The 16,709-nt window shown below is 33.2% G+C and overlaps 1 protein-coding gene across 2 annotated transcripts in view; it reads right to left on the bottom strand.

The window, feature by feature from the left end:
- The window catches only part of LOC149781867 (contactin-3-like), a 199,050-nt gene that overhangs the window by 107,013 nt on the left and 75,328 nt on the right, over window positions 1-16,709 (bottom strand). For both annotated transcript variants that reach the window (XR_016414810.1, XM_089936061.1), the window contains exons 4-7: window positions 11,642-11,784; window positions 7,235-7,348; window positions 4,841-5,173; window positions 1,232-1,327 (exon numbers count right to left, since the gene is read on the bottom strand). Coding sequence is in view for 1 of the 2 variants with exons in the window: in XM_089936061.1 (XP_089792187.1) it covers window positions 1,232-1,327; window positions 4,841-5,173; window positions 7,235-7,348; window positions 11,642-11,784 (686 nt within the window). In the remaining variant the exon portion in view is untranslated. The remainder of the gene's footprint in view (window positions 1-1,231; window positions 1,328-4,840; window positions 5,174-7,234; window positions 7,349-11,641; window positions 11,785-16,709) is intronic.

Below are 16,709 nucleotides of genomic sequence, written 5' to 3'. Positions count from 1 at the left end.
TTGACATGCTTGAAATATGTAAACTATTCCAGGCCATTTTTGACATGCTTGATATATGTAAACTATTCCAGGCCATTTTTGATATGCTTGATATATGTAAACTACTTCAGGCCATTTTGAAATGCTTGATTTATGTAAACTATTCCAGGCCATTTTTGAAATGCTTGATATATGTAAACTATTCCAGGCCATTTTTGACATGCTTGAAATATGTAAACTATTCCAGGCCATTTTGAAATGCTTGATATATGTAAACTATTCCAGGCCATTTTTGACATGCTTGATATATGTAAACTATTCCAGGCCATTTTTGACATGCTTGATATATGTAAACTATTCCAGGCCATTTTGAAATGCTTGATTTATGTAAACTATTCCAGGCCATTTTGAAATGCTTGATATATGTAAACTATTCCAGGCCATTTTTGATATGCTTGATATATGTAAACTACTTCAGGCCATTTTGAAATGCTTGATTTATGTAAGCTATTCCAGGCCATTTTGAAATGCTTGATATATGTAAACTATTCCAGGCCATTTTTGACATGCTTGATATATATAAACCATTCCAGGCCATTTTTGACATGCTTGAAATATGTAAACTATTCTGGGCCATTTTGAAATGCTTGATATATGTAAACTATTCCAGGCCATTTTTGACATGCTTGATATATATAAACCATTCCAGGCCATTTTTGACATGCTTGATATATGTAAACTATTCCAGGCCATTTTGAAATGCTTGATATATGTAAACTATTCCAGGCCATTTTTGACATGCTTGAAATATGTAAACTATTCTGGGCCATTTTGAAATGCTTGATATATGTAAACTATTCCAGGCCATTTTTGACATGCTTGATATATGTAAACTATTCCAGGCCATTTTTGACATGCTTGATATATGTAAACTATTCCAGGCCATTTTGAAATGCTTGATATATGTAAACTATTCCAGGCCATTTTGAAATGCTTGATATATGTAAACTATTCCAGGCCATTTTTGACATGCTTGATATATGTAAACTATTTCAGGCCATTTTTTACATGCTTGATATACGTGAACTATTCCAGGCCATTTTTAACACCCCTGATGTATTCAGACTATTCCGTGCTATTTTTGTGGATGACCTACAGCTATTACTTTGTCCAAATTTTGGGGAAAATGCAAAAATGTAAACAAGAATATCAAATTAAAAAAAGTATCACCAATATATGTGTCTGTACTTACCAGGTAATGCAGATGGGGCTGTGCACTGCATTTTTGTTCCATCAAACTGTTTTGCTACTATGTCCTCAGGTTTGACAGGAGGAAAGTTGTATAGATCTATGAAACAAAGGAAACAGAGAGGCAGTCATTAAAAATCAATCTATTCATGATAATAAAAAGATGAAAATTCATTCAGTAGTGCAATTAATAGACAAAAAAGTGTAACTGAATAATTCATTACTCCTGTAGGTAATCATTCCTTTGATGCTGTCATTCTTCTGATTGGGTGAAGGTCTGTTGTGATCAACCAATCAGTCAGTCAGTCAATCAACAACAATAAAAAAACATAGACTGGTAGTAGAATTTCTTCTTCATAGGGCTCAATTTTCAAGATCAATCAATTACACTGTGTTTTTTCTGAATGAAGAACATCAAAGGAAGCTGATACCTCCAAAGTGCTAATGTGCTAACCAAACTGAAAGACAGTGAAATCACTCCGTTGTTTGTGCCTGCTTTACATACACTAGACTTGACAATAAAAAAAAGGTACAAGGAAGAATTAAAATCACACCTCCACAACTGGAATTTTAGCTATTTTGCAGCCTCATTTATAATTTCATCCAGCCAGTTCATGCTGTATTCATAATTGCAGCTCACACAATAAGTGAATGATTGGACATAATTAATGGTGGTTTTAAGAAACTTGGACTTATTTAATTCTGCAATTGGGGGATTATTTACTTGAAATGCATTTGAGTACAGCTGTACCATGATTGATATGATGTTCGTACAAAAGCTTTGTCTGAAAATCTTTCAAGTTGAGATTTAATATATATATATATATATATATATATGATGTTTCATTAATATTGGTGCTTCAAATTATCAGTAGTTCTAGCATGTTACAGGCTTGTTGTTCATTCTGATTAAAAATGCATAGATAAAATGACATACGTCTTTAGGACGGTTGAACTTTTTCAATAATAATTGTATTCAATTGAAGGATCACTTTGAATAAGTACTAAATTTACTTTTCATATATCAGTATTTTTTTACATTTCTTTCTTTCATTTTCGGCATTGCTAGTGTTTGAATACCTTATTTTTTTTCCCATTTCCCTATATTTTCATTTATCTCACATACTGATTTAAGGCAGTGACTAGAAATTACAGCTACCAGATACATTATCTATATGTGTGCTTTGAAAGAATACTTTTTATTTCTTTTTTCAAAGGGTTAAAACATAACAATCACATGCAAAAGCTAATAATGTATTGCCTAGTTACATTATTGATGTTGATTTATCAATTACTAGTAGCTTTGTTGATATCTAGGAATGAAACACCGTAACATAATGGGGCATAATCATCATATATTCATTTTTCATTGGCTGTTTAAAATCATGATTTCGGTCAACAACAAAAGTTGTGAAAATTGGTTCCCACAAAAATTCCTGATACTATAATAATCAAATTGAAAATAAATATGTAAACAGACAAATAAGTAAAGATCAGAAAGACTTATTAACACTTTTATCCATAAAAATATTTCTTAAAAGATATTCTGAGACAGATGTTATTGTTTCACATCATTAGTCCAACTGGCCTAAACATTAAAAAAAATCAAGTTAAAACATTCAGAATCATAAGCCAAATAAGAAATCAATATTGTGATTCCTGAACAATGAGGTGAAAAAAAGGTAACAGCTTAAATTAGTATGTAAGTGATACATAGTAGTATGTAAAGGTGCAATGATACGCCCAAAACTGTATTGTGATAAACTGTGATATAACAAAACCCATATTGCAATACACAGTGCAATACAGTAACACTTTACGAAAACAATAAAATAATTACAATAACATTTACTACTTGAAAAATACAAGATCTCAAGGTGATGTTACCTTGTGAGACTTCAAATGGCAGTCAAATGAACATATACAATTAACATAAAAATGAAGCAAGTCTACAAACACCTTAAAGCAAGTAAAATCATCAGCAAATAAAAATCTCACTGCCATTTCAACACATCTAAAATATCTCTTTTTATTAATGATTTGATTACACAGCTGAAGTTCAAATGCAATAGAGGTCTCAGAAGATATTGATGATACACATGACCAGCTGTTAATTGATTACTTTTTGTTGTAATCTGGAGACTTTAGGGCCAAATACAGGATTTTTTAATAAAGGTATTATAAGTAATAAAGAGAACAAATGTGGTTGTGTTGGCTTTTGAGCCTTTCATTATAAACAATCAACCATCCTTTGCAGAGTTGAGATTAAAAGAAAAGAGCAACTAAAAATGATTTCAGCAAGAAAACTTAACTATTTTGATTTTTTAAAAGACTGTCAACCTTTTTTGTTATTGTGTTGTTCAAAATGCTTCAAGTCAAAGTGTATGAATGAATAATAATAGAGCTGTCCCTTGCACATGCTTACACTAGTGTAATGTAACACTGGTTAAACAAATTAAGCAGCACCTATGAATAACATCAAAAGTGTAAAGAGAACTGTATAAATCATGACGCACTTCAGATGCTAATTAACATAAACACTGTTGATCCACTGAATAAGAGAGGTACTAGAGCAATCAGACGATGGCTGACCTCAGGACCTAGAGGAAAACATGGCTTTGTGTGAAAATGTTTTAAGATCTAAATAAACACAAAGTCAATTTAATATGAGTTTGCTTTTATTTTGTCATATTTGAAGTGCAGCAATTGAAATGACATGTGACAAATAATATCTAAACAAGGGGGTAATTTTGGGCACATGAAAATTGGAGTCTTGTCTTGTGAAGTTTGAGTCTGGGTTTGTGATCTTTTTTAGGTCACCAGCCCTGGTCCTGTGTGTAAAACATTTTTGTTTGAGTACTGCAGTCAAAAAGCAGCAATCAATTAATTTGACAGCTATTAATATTATTTACTAATTGATGGGTAGGTGCATGAATGAATTGCAAGAAGAGATGAACCCATAAAGTCTTAGTTTTTGTTGACAAAACATTTGTTTCAATGTTTTTACCTTATGTATGACATGAAACCAACATTCTGGTGACAAACATTTGAAAATTTGAGAACATTTTTCTTTTCTCAGTCACACTGGCCTAATGGACTTTTGACCATTTAACCAACCCCACAATCAATAAAAATGTCTTCGATATCCCAAGTATAACTACCAACAAAGTTTGTTAACTACCAGTGATAGAAAACTTGAGTAATTAGACAGTTCTTTCAGTCATTGTGATCTAGATTTTTGATTTTTTTAAAGCTCAATATTAAGAGGGTTCTTCTTTACTTCAGGTGCAAGCCTTTCACAAAGATGGTGGACATCTAGAATTATTAAGCAGAAACCATTTTGTCTGGCAACCAGTGACATTGTCCTTTCACAAAATCGAAAGGACTCTCCCTGACACCAAGTGAAATGATCTAGACTTTTGTAACTGTAGATGGAGCTAAATACATAACAGATAGACAAAGAGATGAACAGATGCAGCGATGGACAAATGATATCTAAACATGGTATGTTCTTGTTTATGGCTGGAATAAAAAGTGAATTTTTGCTATGATATATTCTTCCACAATTTGTTTTTAAGTATGAATTTCTCCAGAATACATATAATATACTTACATCCAAACAAAATTTGTGCTGCTTCACTCATTACTGTACCATATTCATTTTCCACTGTACATCGATATGTGTTAAAATCCAGATTGTTATTTGGCTTTTCTATCGTGAGTCTTCCCCCACTGAGAGTGTAGCGATTATCTGTCGAGGATGTGACACTTTGATTTAATCCTGATCCTCTGTACCATTTATATGCTGGGAAAGGCACTCCCCTGGCGATGCATTCCAAGTACACAGACGTAACACCATCTCCGACAATTACAACGCTTCCTGGTTCCTGGATGATCTTTGGTCCTCGTGGAACAGTGTCAAGGCTAACTAATCCAAGGCCATAATCTGTGAAACAGTTAAACACGTATAAAGTATGTGAAGAAAACACTTCTGTAATAAAATGTCATTTCAAAATTCATAAAAGAATTTATTCATCTTTCAGTTTCCAATTTTTGGGTTCAGATTATGTGGTTTAACTTGCATTATGGCTGGTCAGATTAAACAGATAATCAGTTAATTTATCAAACAATTATCAATATGAAATTATGCATTATTATTTGGGAAAACAGTCTCTATGTAACGTGTTGAGCCTTAGGTTTTGCTGGAGGTCAACCATGACAGCTTGACATACATAATCTATTTGCACTGAAAAATGGCATTAAACCCATAACAAAAACAACATATATGTTTCATTTTGTTATGTACGTTGGCCTCTGAATGTTTATTTTGATAAGTATGTATGTATGTACGTAGGTGTGTAGATATGTATGTAGGAAGTATGTATTTATGTAGGTAAGATGAACCACCCCCAGTAAAAATAGTGTATCTTTGTATGCATGTATTTTTTTTGTTAAGTTTGGTGCAATTATGTCTTACTGTATGTACTAATGTATTGATTGCTACTGTTTGTTTGTAATTTGTCTTGTGTATGAATAATCCTAAACATCACTTTAATTAATGTTTTAAATAGTCGGTATTAAAAACACTCAATAAACATATCGTTTTTTATAGGTTATATGGATTGGCACCAACTATGATTATGGATGTCATAAATTTGAATGGAAAGTCATCACACTAGAACCTGGGAAATAAAATGAAATGAAAATGAGGCACCCCAAATTTGGGGGGCTAGATGGCACTACCAGCTTTGACTGTGGTGAATTAATTTAATAATCAAAACAATGCATGTCAATTCACAAATTTGAAGTTATCTAAACAAAATTTTTATTACAAAGAATAATGTATGCTCAGTTTAGCTGACAAATTGCCAAACTAATCTGATTTCTAACATCATGTACATTTAATATTACAATCTCAATAATGTCAACATTTTCGTATGGAAATAGACCTGCTTTATTTAAAGGGAGTGCATATTTTTGGTAATTTTTTTCTCCCGAATGATTGCTGTAAATTCTCTGCACAGTCAGGACGGTCTGAAACTATAACCCACTGAAAGACAGGCCATAGGTGCTAACAGTGAAATGCAGTGATGACAAGTCTACAAACTATAACCCACTGAAAGACAGGCCATAGGTGCTAACAGTGAAATGCAGTGATAACATGTCTACAAACTATAACCCACTGAAAGACAGGCCATAGGTGCTAACAGTGAAATGCAGTGATAACAAGTCTACAAACTATAACCCACTGAAAGACAGGCCATAGGTGCTAACAGTGAAATGCAGTGATAACAAGTCTAGAAAGGATAATAAGAAATCCATAGAAATACTAATTACTGTACACAGTATTGTTTCAGGAGTTGACAGTAAATATCTAATAATCTGACATATGATTCTGAAGGATGAGTGGATGGTATGTTTTACCATCAATTCAAAATGAAGCAAACTGATTTCCAGGGATGCAAGTATTGGACATAACAAATGAAATAGTTCTTAATCAAATGTAACTTACCTTTTTTATTTGTGAAGAAAAGCAGCAAGAAGACATGGAAAACAAAAATTAAAAATAATAAAGGGAGACCCCCATGTACCATGGGAATATAAAAATAATAAATGGAGACCCCCGTGTACCATGGGTTAATCAAGTACAGTCATCCTTCACTATACTGCCCCTCAGTAAGCTGCAACACTTGTTATAACATGAATAAAGGTGATGGATCCTGCTAAATTTATCACATTTTGTTTTATCATGATTGCTATTTAATTTATTTCACTTTATTTCACTCCTTAGCTTATGAGAACCAATTATAATATGATTTCACAACTAATTAAATATATTATTGTTGTTCTTCATGCACTATTATGACACTCTTGTTGGAGGGTCCCTTGCTTATAATGCAGTCACTTTTTGGGTTATAATGTACAATATTCTAAACAGGAAGCAATGTACTATTACTACTACTACTACTACTACTAATAATAATAATAATATAAAACATTATTTTACCAAAGTCTCGGGACTGGATGGCAAAGTTGGGAACTGCACTCTTCTCAATTTCACATATGTAATTGGCTTTAAGACTGTTTTCTATAAGACTCCATCCATAACCATCACCGCGACCTGAAAAGATTTTTTTAAAAAAACAAATAGAAAATATCTAACAGCAGGATCAGTGATTTAAGATTAAAGGCATTTTTTCTTGGTCCAGAACATATGCATCAGAAAGTTTAAGAATAATCCATAATGTCAATCAACCTTAACACGTCTGTATCTGATTAGCTATCAGTGTCAGTCAACTTTAGTACCTCTATATCTGATGAGCTTTATGTGTCAGTCAACTTCAGTACCTCTGTATCTGATTAGCTATCAATGTCAGTCAACTTTAGAACCTCTGTATCTGATTAGCTGTCAATGTCAGTCAACTTTAGTACATCTGTATCTGATTAGCTATCAATGTCAATCAACTTTAGTACCTCTGTATCTGATTAGCTATCAATGTCAATCAACTTTAGTACCTCTGTATCTGATTAGCTATCAATGTCAATCAACTTTAGTACCTGTGTATCTGATTAGCTATCAGTGTCAGTCAACTTTAGTACCTCTGTATCTGATTAGCTATCAATGTCAGTCAACTTTAGTACCTCTGTATCTGAATAGCTATATGTGTCAATCAACTTTAGTACCTCTGTATCTGATTAGCTATCAATGTCAGTCAACTTTAGTACCTCTGTATCTGATTAGCTATCAATGTCAATCAACTTTAGTGCCTGTGTATCTGATTAGCTATCAATGTCAGTCAACTTAGGACCTCTGTATCTGATTAGCTATATGTCAGTCAACTTTAGTACCTCTGTATCTGATTAGCTATCAATATCAATCAACTTTAGTACCTCTGTATCTGATGAGCTATCAATGTCAATCAACTTTAGTACCTCTGTATCTGATTAGCTATATGTCAGTCAACTTTAGTACCTCTGTATCTGATTAGCTATCAATGTCAATCAACTTTAGTACCTCTGTATCTGATTAGCTATATGTCAGTCAACTTTAGTACCTCTGTATCTGATGAGCTATATGTGTCAGTCAACTTCAGTACCTCTGTATCTGATTAGCTATCAATGTCAGTCAACTTTAGAACCTCTGTATCTGATTAGCTGTCAATGTCAGTCAACTTTAGTACCTCTGTATCTGATTAGCTATCAATGTCAATCAACTTTAGTACCTCTGTATCTGATTAGCTATCAATGTCAATCAACTTTAGTACCTCTGTATCTGATTAGCTATCAATGTCAATCAACTTTAGTACCTGTGTATCTGATTAGCTATCAATGTCAGTCAACTTTAGTACCTCTGTATCTGATTAGCTATCAGTGTCAGTCAACTTTAGTACCTCTGTATCTGATTAGCTATCAATGTCAATCAACTTTAGTACCTGTGTATCTGATTAGCTATCAGTGTCAGTCAACTTTAGTACCTCTGTATCTGATTAGCTATCAGTCAACTTTAGTACCTCTGTATCTGATTAGCTATCAATGTCAATCATCTTTAGTACCTCTGTATCTGATTAGCTATCAACGTCAATCAACTTTAGTACCTCTGTATCTGATTAGCTATCAATGTCAGTCAACTTTAGTACCTGAGTATCTGATTAGCTATATGTGTCAATCAACTTTAGTACCTCTGTATCTGATTAGCTATATGTGTCAGTCAACTTTAGTACCTCTGTATCTGATTAGCTCTCAGTATCAGACATCCTTAATATTTCTGCATATCTGATTAGCTGTCAATGTTGGTCAACCCTGTTATACCTCTATGGTCACAAACTAAGTAAAAGAAAGAAGCAAAGCCAAAACTTAACAAACAATTATCAATGTCATAAGTGAAAATGTGAGTGAGAATTACAGTATTATGAAGTGAATCCAAAATAAGCCTGATAAAGTTCTATGAAAGTCCAAAATAATGGAATGTTCCATATAAATTTGAAGACTGGAAATGTACTAATCCAACAAGATCATGAAGCTGTCAAGATGGCAATGTCCAGAACTCCTTTGACTAATTCACAATAGTTCCAGAATAATATTATAGTCCAAGTAATAAGCATTTTCTATTTCCACTGTAAAGTCCAAACAAATGTTTTTCCTCTTGAATAATATCTAAGTACAGCACAAAACACATCTGCAGAATTACAACAGGAACACAAGAAATAAGAATGACTCCAAAATAGGAATGAATTTGATTGTCTACTTCTCTCTTTATGCTGTCTTCCTTGCATGCTTGTTTGCACATTAATCAACTGGAAATTACATCACATTTTTAAAGCTAAATGGATTTGTAAATTTGACAATAACCACAAATTTAACTGTTTGAGACCTATTCATGTTTGAAAAAGCAAGAACCATAAACCTTTGTGTCTAAAGATGCATTTTTAAGAAACAAACTTTGTGTGACCTGAGAATTTTCAGCCATTTTCAGAAACAGAACATAAAATAAAAATGAGATTTACTTTTAGTCTGTATTTATTCAGTCAACATACAGTCTAGAATGATATTTCTAAATTATTTAGTATGAAAAAAAGAAAACAAAAACATTTATTTTTAAGCTTAATTGCACTTTACCAGCAACACATGACTCTAAAGTAGTGGTTATGAATGAGGCGTAAAAATCTTTATTACCTGGTGTGATTATCACTTTTGTTACCTGACACATTAGGTAAATGATGTTTTTTTTACCTGACACATTAGGTAAATGATGTTTTTTTACCTGACACATTAGGTAAATGATGTTTTTTTTACCTGACACATTAGGTAAATGATGTTTTTTTACCTGACACATTAGGTAAATGATGTTTTTTTACCTGACACATTAGGTAAATGATGTTTTTTACCTGACACGTTAGGTAAATGATGTTCTTTTTACCTGACACATTAGGTAAATGATGTTTTTTACCTGACACATTAGGTAAATGATGTTTTTTTACCTGACACATTAGGTAAATGATGTTTTTTACCTGACACATTAGGTAAATGATGTTTTTTTACCTGGTAACTTTGTTGTTTAAATGACTAGCAGTGTTTAACTGTCTTTGGTGTATAATAATTGTCGGTGTTTTAATTGAGCCTCCTTTCTTAAGCATACCACACAGATTAAAGACTATAACCAACAAGACATTATAATGAAGAAACATTATAACAAACCCTTTGGAATGCATAGTAACTACAAATCTAGTAGGGCAACTTAAACTCAAAATGTAATTGAAAATATATAATGCTCCCAAGAATGTAATAAACAATCTGTACTGTAATTGGATAATGGAATTATAAGCCTGGATACAGAGACTTGTGTCCCAAAAGTATTAAGCATGGATACACTGGGATGTTTTCATTAATAAATAAAAAAAATTTAAACTGGTCACATTTTGAATGGTTTCATATGAAGATGAATATTTATAAGCAACTTCTGGCAACACATGGACTTTTTTAAGGACTTACACAACATAGGTATCTTATGATAAACCCATGTAAGCAATTATGGATCAATTTGATATTGTTGGCAGCTTTATAAAATAATATAATCATTCATCCTCTTTTGGACACTGAGATTAACTGCTCCGATGGCCTAAGTGATCAGAGCATCTGCCTCGGATGTGGGATGTCGCGGGTTGCAACCCCAGCTGAATGATACCAAAGACTTACAAAAATGGTACTAACAGCTGCCTCACTTGGCACTCAGCATTAAGAGGTTAGTGTTTGGACTGGTTGGCCTGGTGTCAATAATTTGACTGGGTGGAACAACATGCTACATGTCTGTGACATGATACCCCAGTGCTAATCATTACTATAAACAGCCACACTGAAGACATCGTTGCAATATGATTGAAACATTGTAAAAGCTATGTTAAAAAATCCCAAATCACACAATCACACTGACATGTTAACTATAAACTGCAAGAGAGCCTTACGTCAGCACTTAAGTCACTAATTTTGGAAGTTACACGTTTCTTAAAATATGTAACCAGCTTAAAGCCTAGATATACATCAGAATTTACACAAATAATGACTACACTCAAAATTCTTTTAAATGTAGATGGGGAGTAACTCCCTTTGGCTACCACCCCTCAATATAATTCATCTCCACAAGAAATATGTCTGCATTCCTTTACCACTTTATTCTCCTGGCTCAAGGTGAGCACCTCATCCCAAACACGTTTGGATTGGTCAGCCTAGTGTCAGGATCACATGACTGGGTGGGACATGAAACTACATGTCTGTGGCATGATGACCCAGTGCTAGACATCACTATAACACAAAAAACACACACACATGCAATTTAAATGGTTGGCTCTGGAGGATGATCATAGTAGAAAGTATAGTGTTGTGGGTTGCTAGATGGGGTCAATGAAACCTAGCAACTCACCATCAAATTTATAGACAATGTGACTTTGAGCCCATGGATTGGGATTCTTGTTCCAGAATGAAGGGCCATTGTAAATGGTGTTATCGCCCTTCCAGACAATGACTCCATTTTGGTATACACCGCTGGTGTGCCACAGGTTTGTACTGAAATATTGAAACAAAATATTTAAATAAAAGCTGCTGAGCATAATTAAATGTATTCTTATTTATATGACTGAAGTGATGGATGATACTGTATTTGTTCAATACATGTACATTCATATCTGATGGTTAACACACACCATGCCCAACATAGGCATAGTTCATATAATGTTGCTATATAATTGCTTAAGATATTTTTGGTTTTTTTATTTCCTAGATTTTGAAAATCTTCTGAGACTGACTCCTTGAAAAAATGCTGTACCTTTATAAGACTATTTGCAATTAGCAAGATTAAAAGGTTTTCCTAAACCTGACACAAGATTAGACAAAGAAATTTCATACAGTAAAACCTGTCTTGAGAGACCACTGCTGTGAGAGACCAACTATTTTGAGAGATCAGAATCTCCTTGCACAGATTTATTGATCATATAGTATTAAGACATGTTATGAGAGACCACCTGTCTTCAGAGCCCATTATTTTTTGGCAGAAGGGGTGGTCTTTCAAAATAGGTTCTACCGTATTAGCATATATACTCAATTATAAGTCAAATCCATCTATAAATACCCCAAAACTTGAAGTTGAAAGTCTGAATGCCTTGGTTTCTAATTCTTCTCAAGTATTCAAGCAAACATATTAACATCAGCTGTGTGTAAAGTAATGTACAGAAGTGAGTTGACCTAATCTGTCATTCATATGACAAGGAATGATCTGACAATGTGCCAAAATAAACAAGTTGTACTGCTATGAAGCAGTATGTGAAATTTTGATTTTTAGATATAAAAAAATTCAGATTAGCTGACCACTCTTCTGACCATCTTTGTAATTGTTCAAATGTAGATATATGGGTTTATATCATCTGTGTGTGAGAGTCATATTATATTGAAGAAGATATCTTTCATTTGACTGAATAAAACTGTTACCATTCAGGAAACCATATTTCTGATCCAATTTTTAAAATCAAATTTGGATTTATGTCATTAAAATCTCAAACAATTTTGATGCTACGCAAGATTAAATCATATAAATGATTTTTTTAAATCAAATTTTGAATATGGACGTGTATCAAAAATGTCAAACAACTTTGACGATATATGAGATTAAAGCATATAAATAAGATGATCATGCATCTGACTCACTTAGCTTTTTACCACTATGGACGCCATATTTCTGAACTGACATTGAATATGGGATTATGTCATAAAGCTCTTGGACAATTTTGAATGAGATCCATGCACAGCTATGTGATTTTGCATGTCAGTGACTGTATATGCATGGGTTTGTTTCCACTCTAGTAGCCATATTTTTAATCCAATTTTCATCAAACCTTTGGAATAACATGATCAAGTTCTCTCAGAAAGTTCATGATTAATGAGATATATGAAATATTAATGATGTGATCCTGCATCTGACTGATGAGATTGTTTCTACACTTGAGACTATTTCTGGCCTGATTTGAATTAATTTTGGTACACAGTGTCATGAAGATGTTGGACCATTACCATTATGTGTGAATTCAAGTCAGTTCCATGCATATGAATAATATAATCCTGCCCCCCCCCCCCATATGTGTTCTGATTGGCTGATTATCCCTACTGTAGCCAACCCTAGCACTTTTAATCTCCCAGGATAATATAAAATATGGTTTTCTTCAAAACTGATATGTGCATCTAATAATTTTTTTTATAGCTCCAATTACCTGAAGTGCTTAGTACATTATATATACTAATCATTATTATATAAATAATGTTGAAATAAAATTTAAAAAATTAACAAAAGAAAAGGAAAAACTGAAAGGTTCATCTAATCGAAACTGTTTAGGTCAGTACTTGAAACATTTAGTACATTATATATATATACTAATCATTATAATATATTATGTTTAAAAACCCACAAAAAACTATACCTACCATAACTTTAAAATCAGTGCAATAGGAAACACATTTTTGTGGGCCTTGGCTATGTTTTTCAACACATAATTAAGTGTCTCTAGTCAATTTTAATTGATTTTCATTAAACTTCACAAACTGGTATCCATCAATATACCTGTGTGTATGCAATGAGTTTTATTCTGAGTAAGATCTGTGCATATTAATGAGGTGATATTTACATCTGATTAGATATGCTTCTTTGGAAATGTAATTAAACTTCATGAATAGGTTCATTTCATCAGGATCTTGGATGAATTTTCTTATGAATGTGACCTATACATAATGATGAGATGATGACTGTGATGACTGTGACATAATGATGAGGTGATGACTGACATAATGATGAGGTGATGACTGTGACATACTGAGGTGATGACTGTGACATAATGATATGGTGATGACTGACATAAATGATGAAGTGATGACTGACAATGATGAGGTGATGACTGTGACATAATGATGAGATGATGACTGGCAATGATGAGGTGATGACTGTAACATAATAATGAGGTGATGACTGGTTTATACCATGGTTGAGACTGTAAACTGTTATAGAATTTTGATGAAACTTTGTAAATCAGCTAATATCATCAAGATCTTGGTTGAGTATCAAAATTAGTAAAAAGATAGATAAGAAAAGCTGAGAAAATTTATCTAAAAAGGGTTTTATAATAAATCTGCTTTGTATCTCTTTAAAATGCTGAGAAAAGAGTTGTCTATCTTGCACAATACAGTGTACATCTCATATGGAGGTATGTGTCACTCAGTAAGTGGTGGGGCCCCGAGTGGTCTAAAGTGCTCTCCGTTATGGATTACTGCCATCTCACCTGTCTGCGTGGGTTTGAGTGTCAGATTTGGCCAATGTGGGTATGTGAGAAAGCTTTCCAGTAGCTTCTCGTGGGTTGGTGGTTCTTTCTGGGGTTTTCCCAGATTCTTCCTCCACCATTAATACGGGCTGCCATGTATAGCCTATCATGTGCTGAAAAATGGTGTTAAACCCCACAACAACAATAACAACAACAGTAAGTGGTAACTGAGTAATATCAATATCACAGGAGTGAGCAGTCAATGGCTGAGTAAGAATCCAGGTCACAAGATACTTTAGCTTTAAGGTCACCACATTCAAACTGTGCACAAAAGACAAAATTGTGATGTGCAGTATTTATTTTTTTCATGTCAGAATAGGGACTTGAAAAGCGGTACCTATATCAAACATTATGTACCTGTTCCCAGCATTTCAGGTTTCAATAATCACCAAGTGCATTAGTGCAGGAGGTTATGTAAATAAAAACAGTATTTTCCTGTTATGATGTCTCAACTAATATATAACTAGGAGAAAATAGTTATAAAAATACAGCCTGAGCTCCAATAAAATGCACCTGCAGATGCAGATCCAGTCTGCTCATGCAGATCACTTGCTGAATTCATTTAAAGGTATACACACAAGTGGTAGATTATAGATTTATTACATGGTGACAACTCAATCATGGCAACCATATAGTAATAAAAGCCAGAGCTAATCTGGTGACTAAAGCTTATAAGGTAAACATGTATAATCTTTATTATGGCAAAAATCCTGAGGTTCTTCATGAACAAGCACTAAAATTAAATAATTTTCTACCTTAAATCATTTTAAAATCCTTCAATGAATTACATCAAAAGGTTAAAAAGTTATTTTGTTTACACCTACAGAAAGAGACAAGAGTGATAACATGACTCCCTTCTTTGATAGCTGTCAGGTTAAACTACAGCGGTACCTCATAATAAAGCCCCTCAGTAAACAACTACCCTGCCGATAACATGAGTAATGTTATAAATCCCACTCAAATAGGGCAAATTTTGTTTCATTTATTTCTAAACGAGACTTTAATATCATTAAGAACTCAATATTTAGTCTTTCATATGGACTCTGTGCATATACTTCTTGGAATCTTTTTCGGTAGGTCTCCTTCAGTTAAAACACAGGCCACAGTGACTCAGATCAATGTCGTGTGTGTATGTGTACCTGCCTATGCATGCACAGGTGTGTATGTCAGTTTCTGAACTTTCCTCCACCTCTTGGTAATGCTTTTTGCACTTAAAGTTGTATCATGATATTACCTAGTGGGGTTCAAGTTGTATCATGATATTACCTAGTGGGGTTCACGTTGAGTTGTATCATGATATTACCTAGTGGGGTTCAAGCACAGGCTTGTTATAATATCAAGGTGTGTATCAGCCCAAGTTAGCAAGTCACCATGTTGCTATAAATAGAAATGTCATTTACCCTTGTCACCTTGCACTTACTACCATTATCTTTTCCGACAAACAGAACAACATTAAAGTGTAAACAGAGCTGTAGCTTATGCTAAATTCTAACTTGTGTTCTTTGTGATAGTTATGGAACTGGTTATGAAACATTGTCATAGGTTTTATCACTCTTTACATTGCTAATACAGTTTTGATCATTGTTGATACAGTTTTGATCATTGTTGATACAGTTTTGATCATTGTTGATACAGCTTTGATCACTGTTGATAGTTTTGATCATTGTTGATACAGTTTTGATCATTGTTGATACAGTTTTGATCATTGCTGATACAGTTTTGATCATTGTTGATACAATTTTGATCATTGTTGATGCCATTTTGATCATTGTTGATACAGTTTTGATCATTGTTGATACAGTTTTGATCATTGCTGATACAGTTTTGATCATTGTTGATACAGTTTTGATCATTGTTGATAAAATTTTGATATTGTTGATACAATTTTTGATCATTGTTGATAATTGTTGATGCCATTTTGATCATTGTTGATACAGTTTTGATCATTGTTGACACTATTTTGATCATTGTTGATACAGTTTTGATCATTGTAAATACAGTTTTGATCAATCAATGTTGAATCAGTTTTGATCATTGTTGATACCATTTTGATCATGGTCAATACAGTTTTGATCATTGTCGATACAATTTTGATCATGGTTAATGCAGTTTTGATCATTGTTGATACAATTT

Source organism: Sinohyriopsis cumingii, chromosome 15 (genome assembly GCF_028554795.1).
Source record: "Sinohyriopsis cumingii isolate HCF-2022 chromosome 15, ASM2855479v2, whole genome shotgun sequence".
Classification (NCBI taxonomy): Eukaryota; Metazoa; Mollusca; class Bivalvia; order Unionida; family Unionidae; genus Sinohyriopsis; species Sinohyriopsis cumingii.
This window is presented reverse-complemented; position numbering and strand designations above follow the sequence as displayed.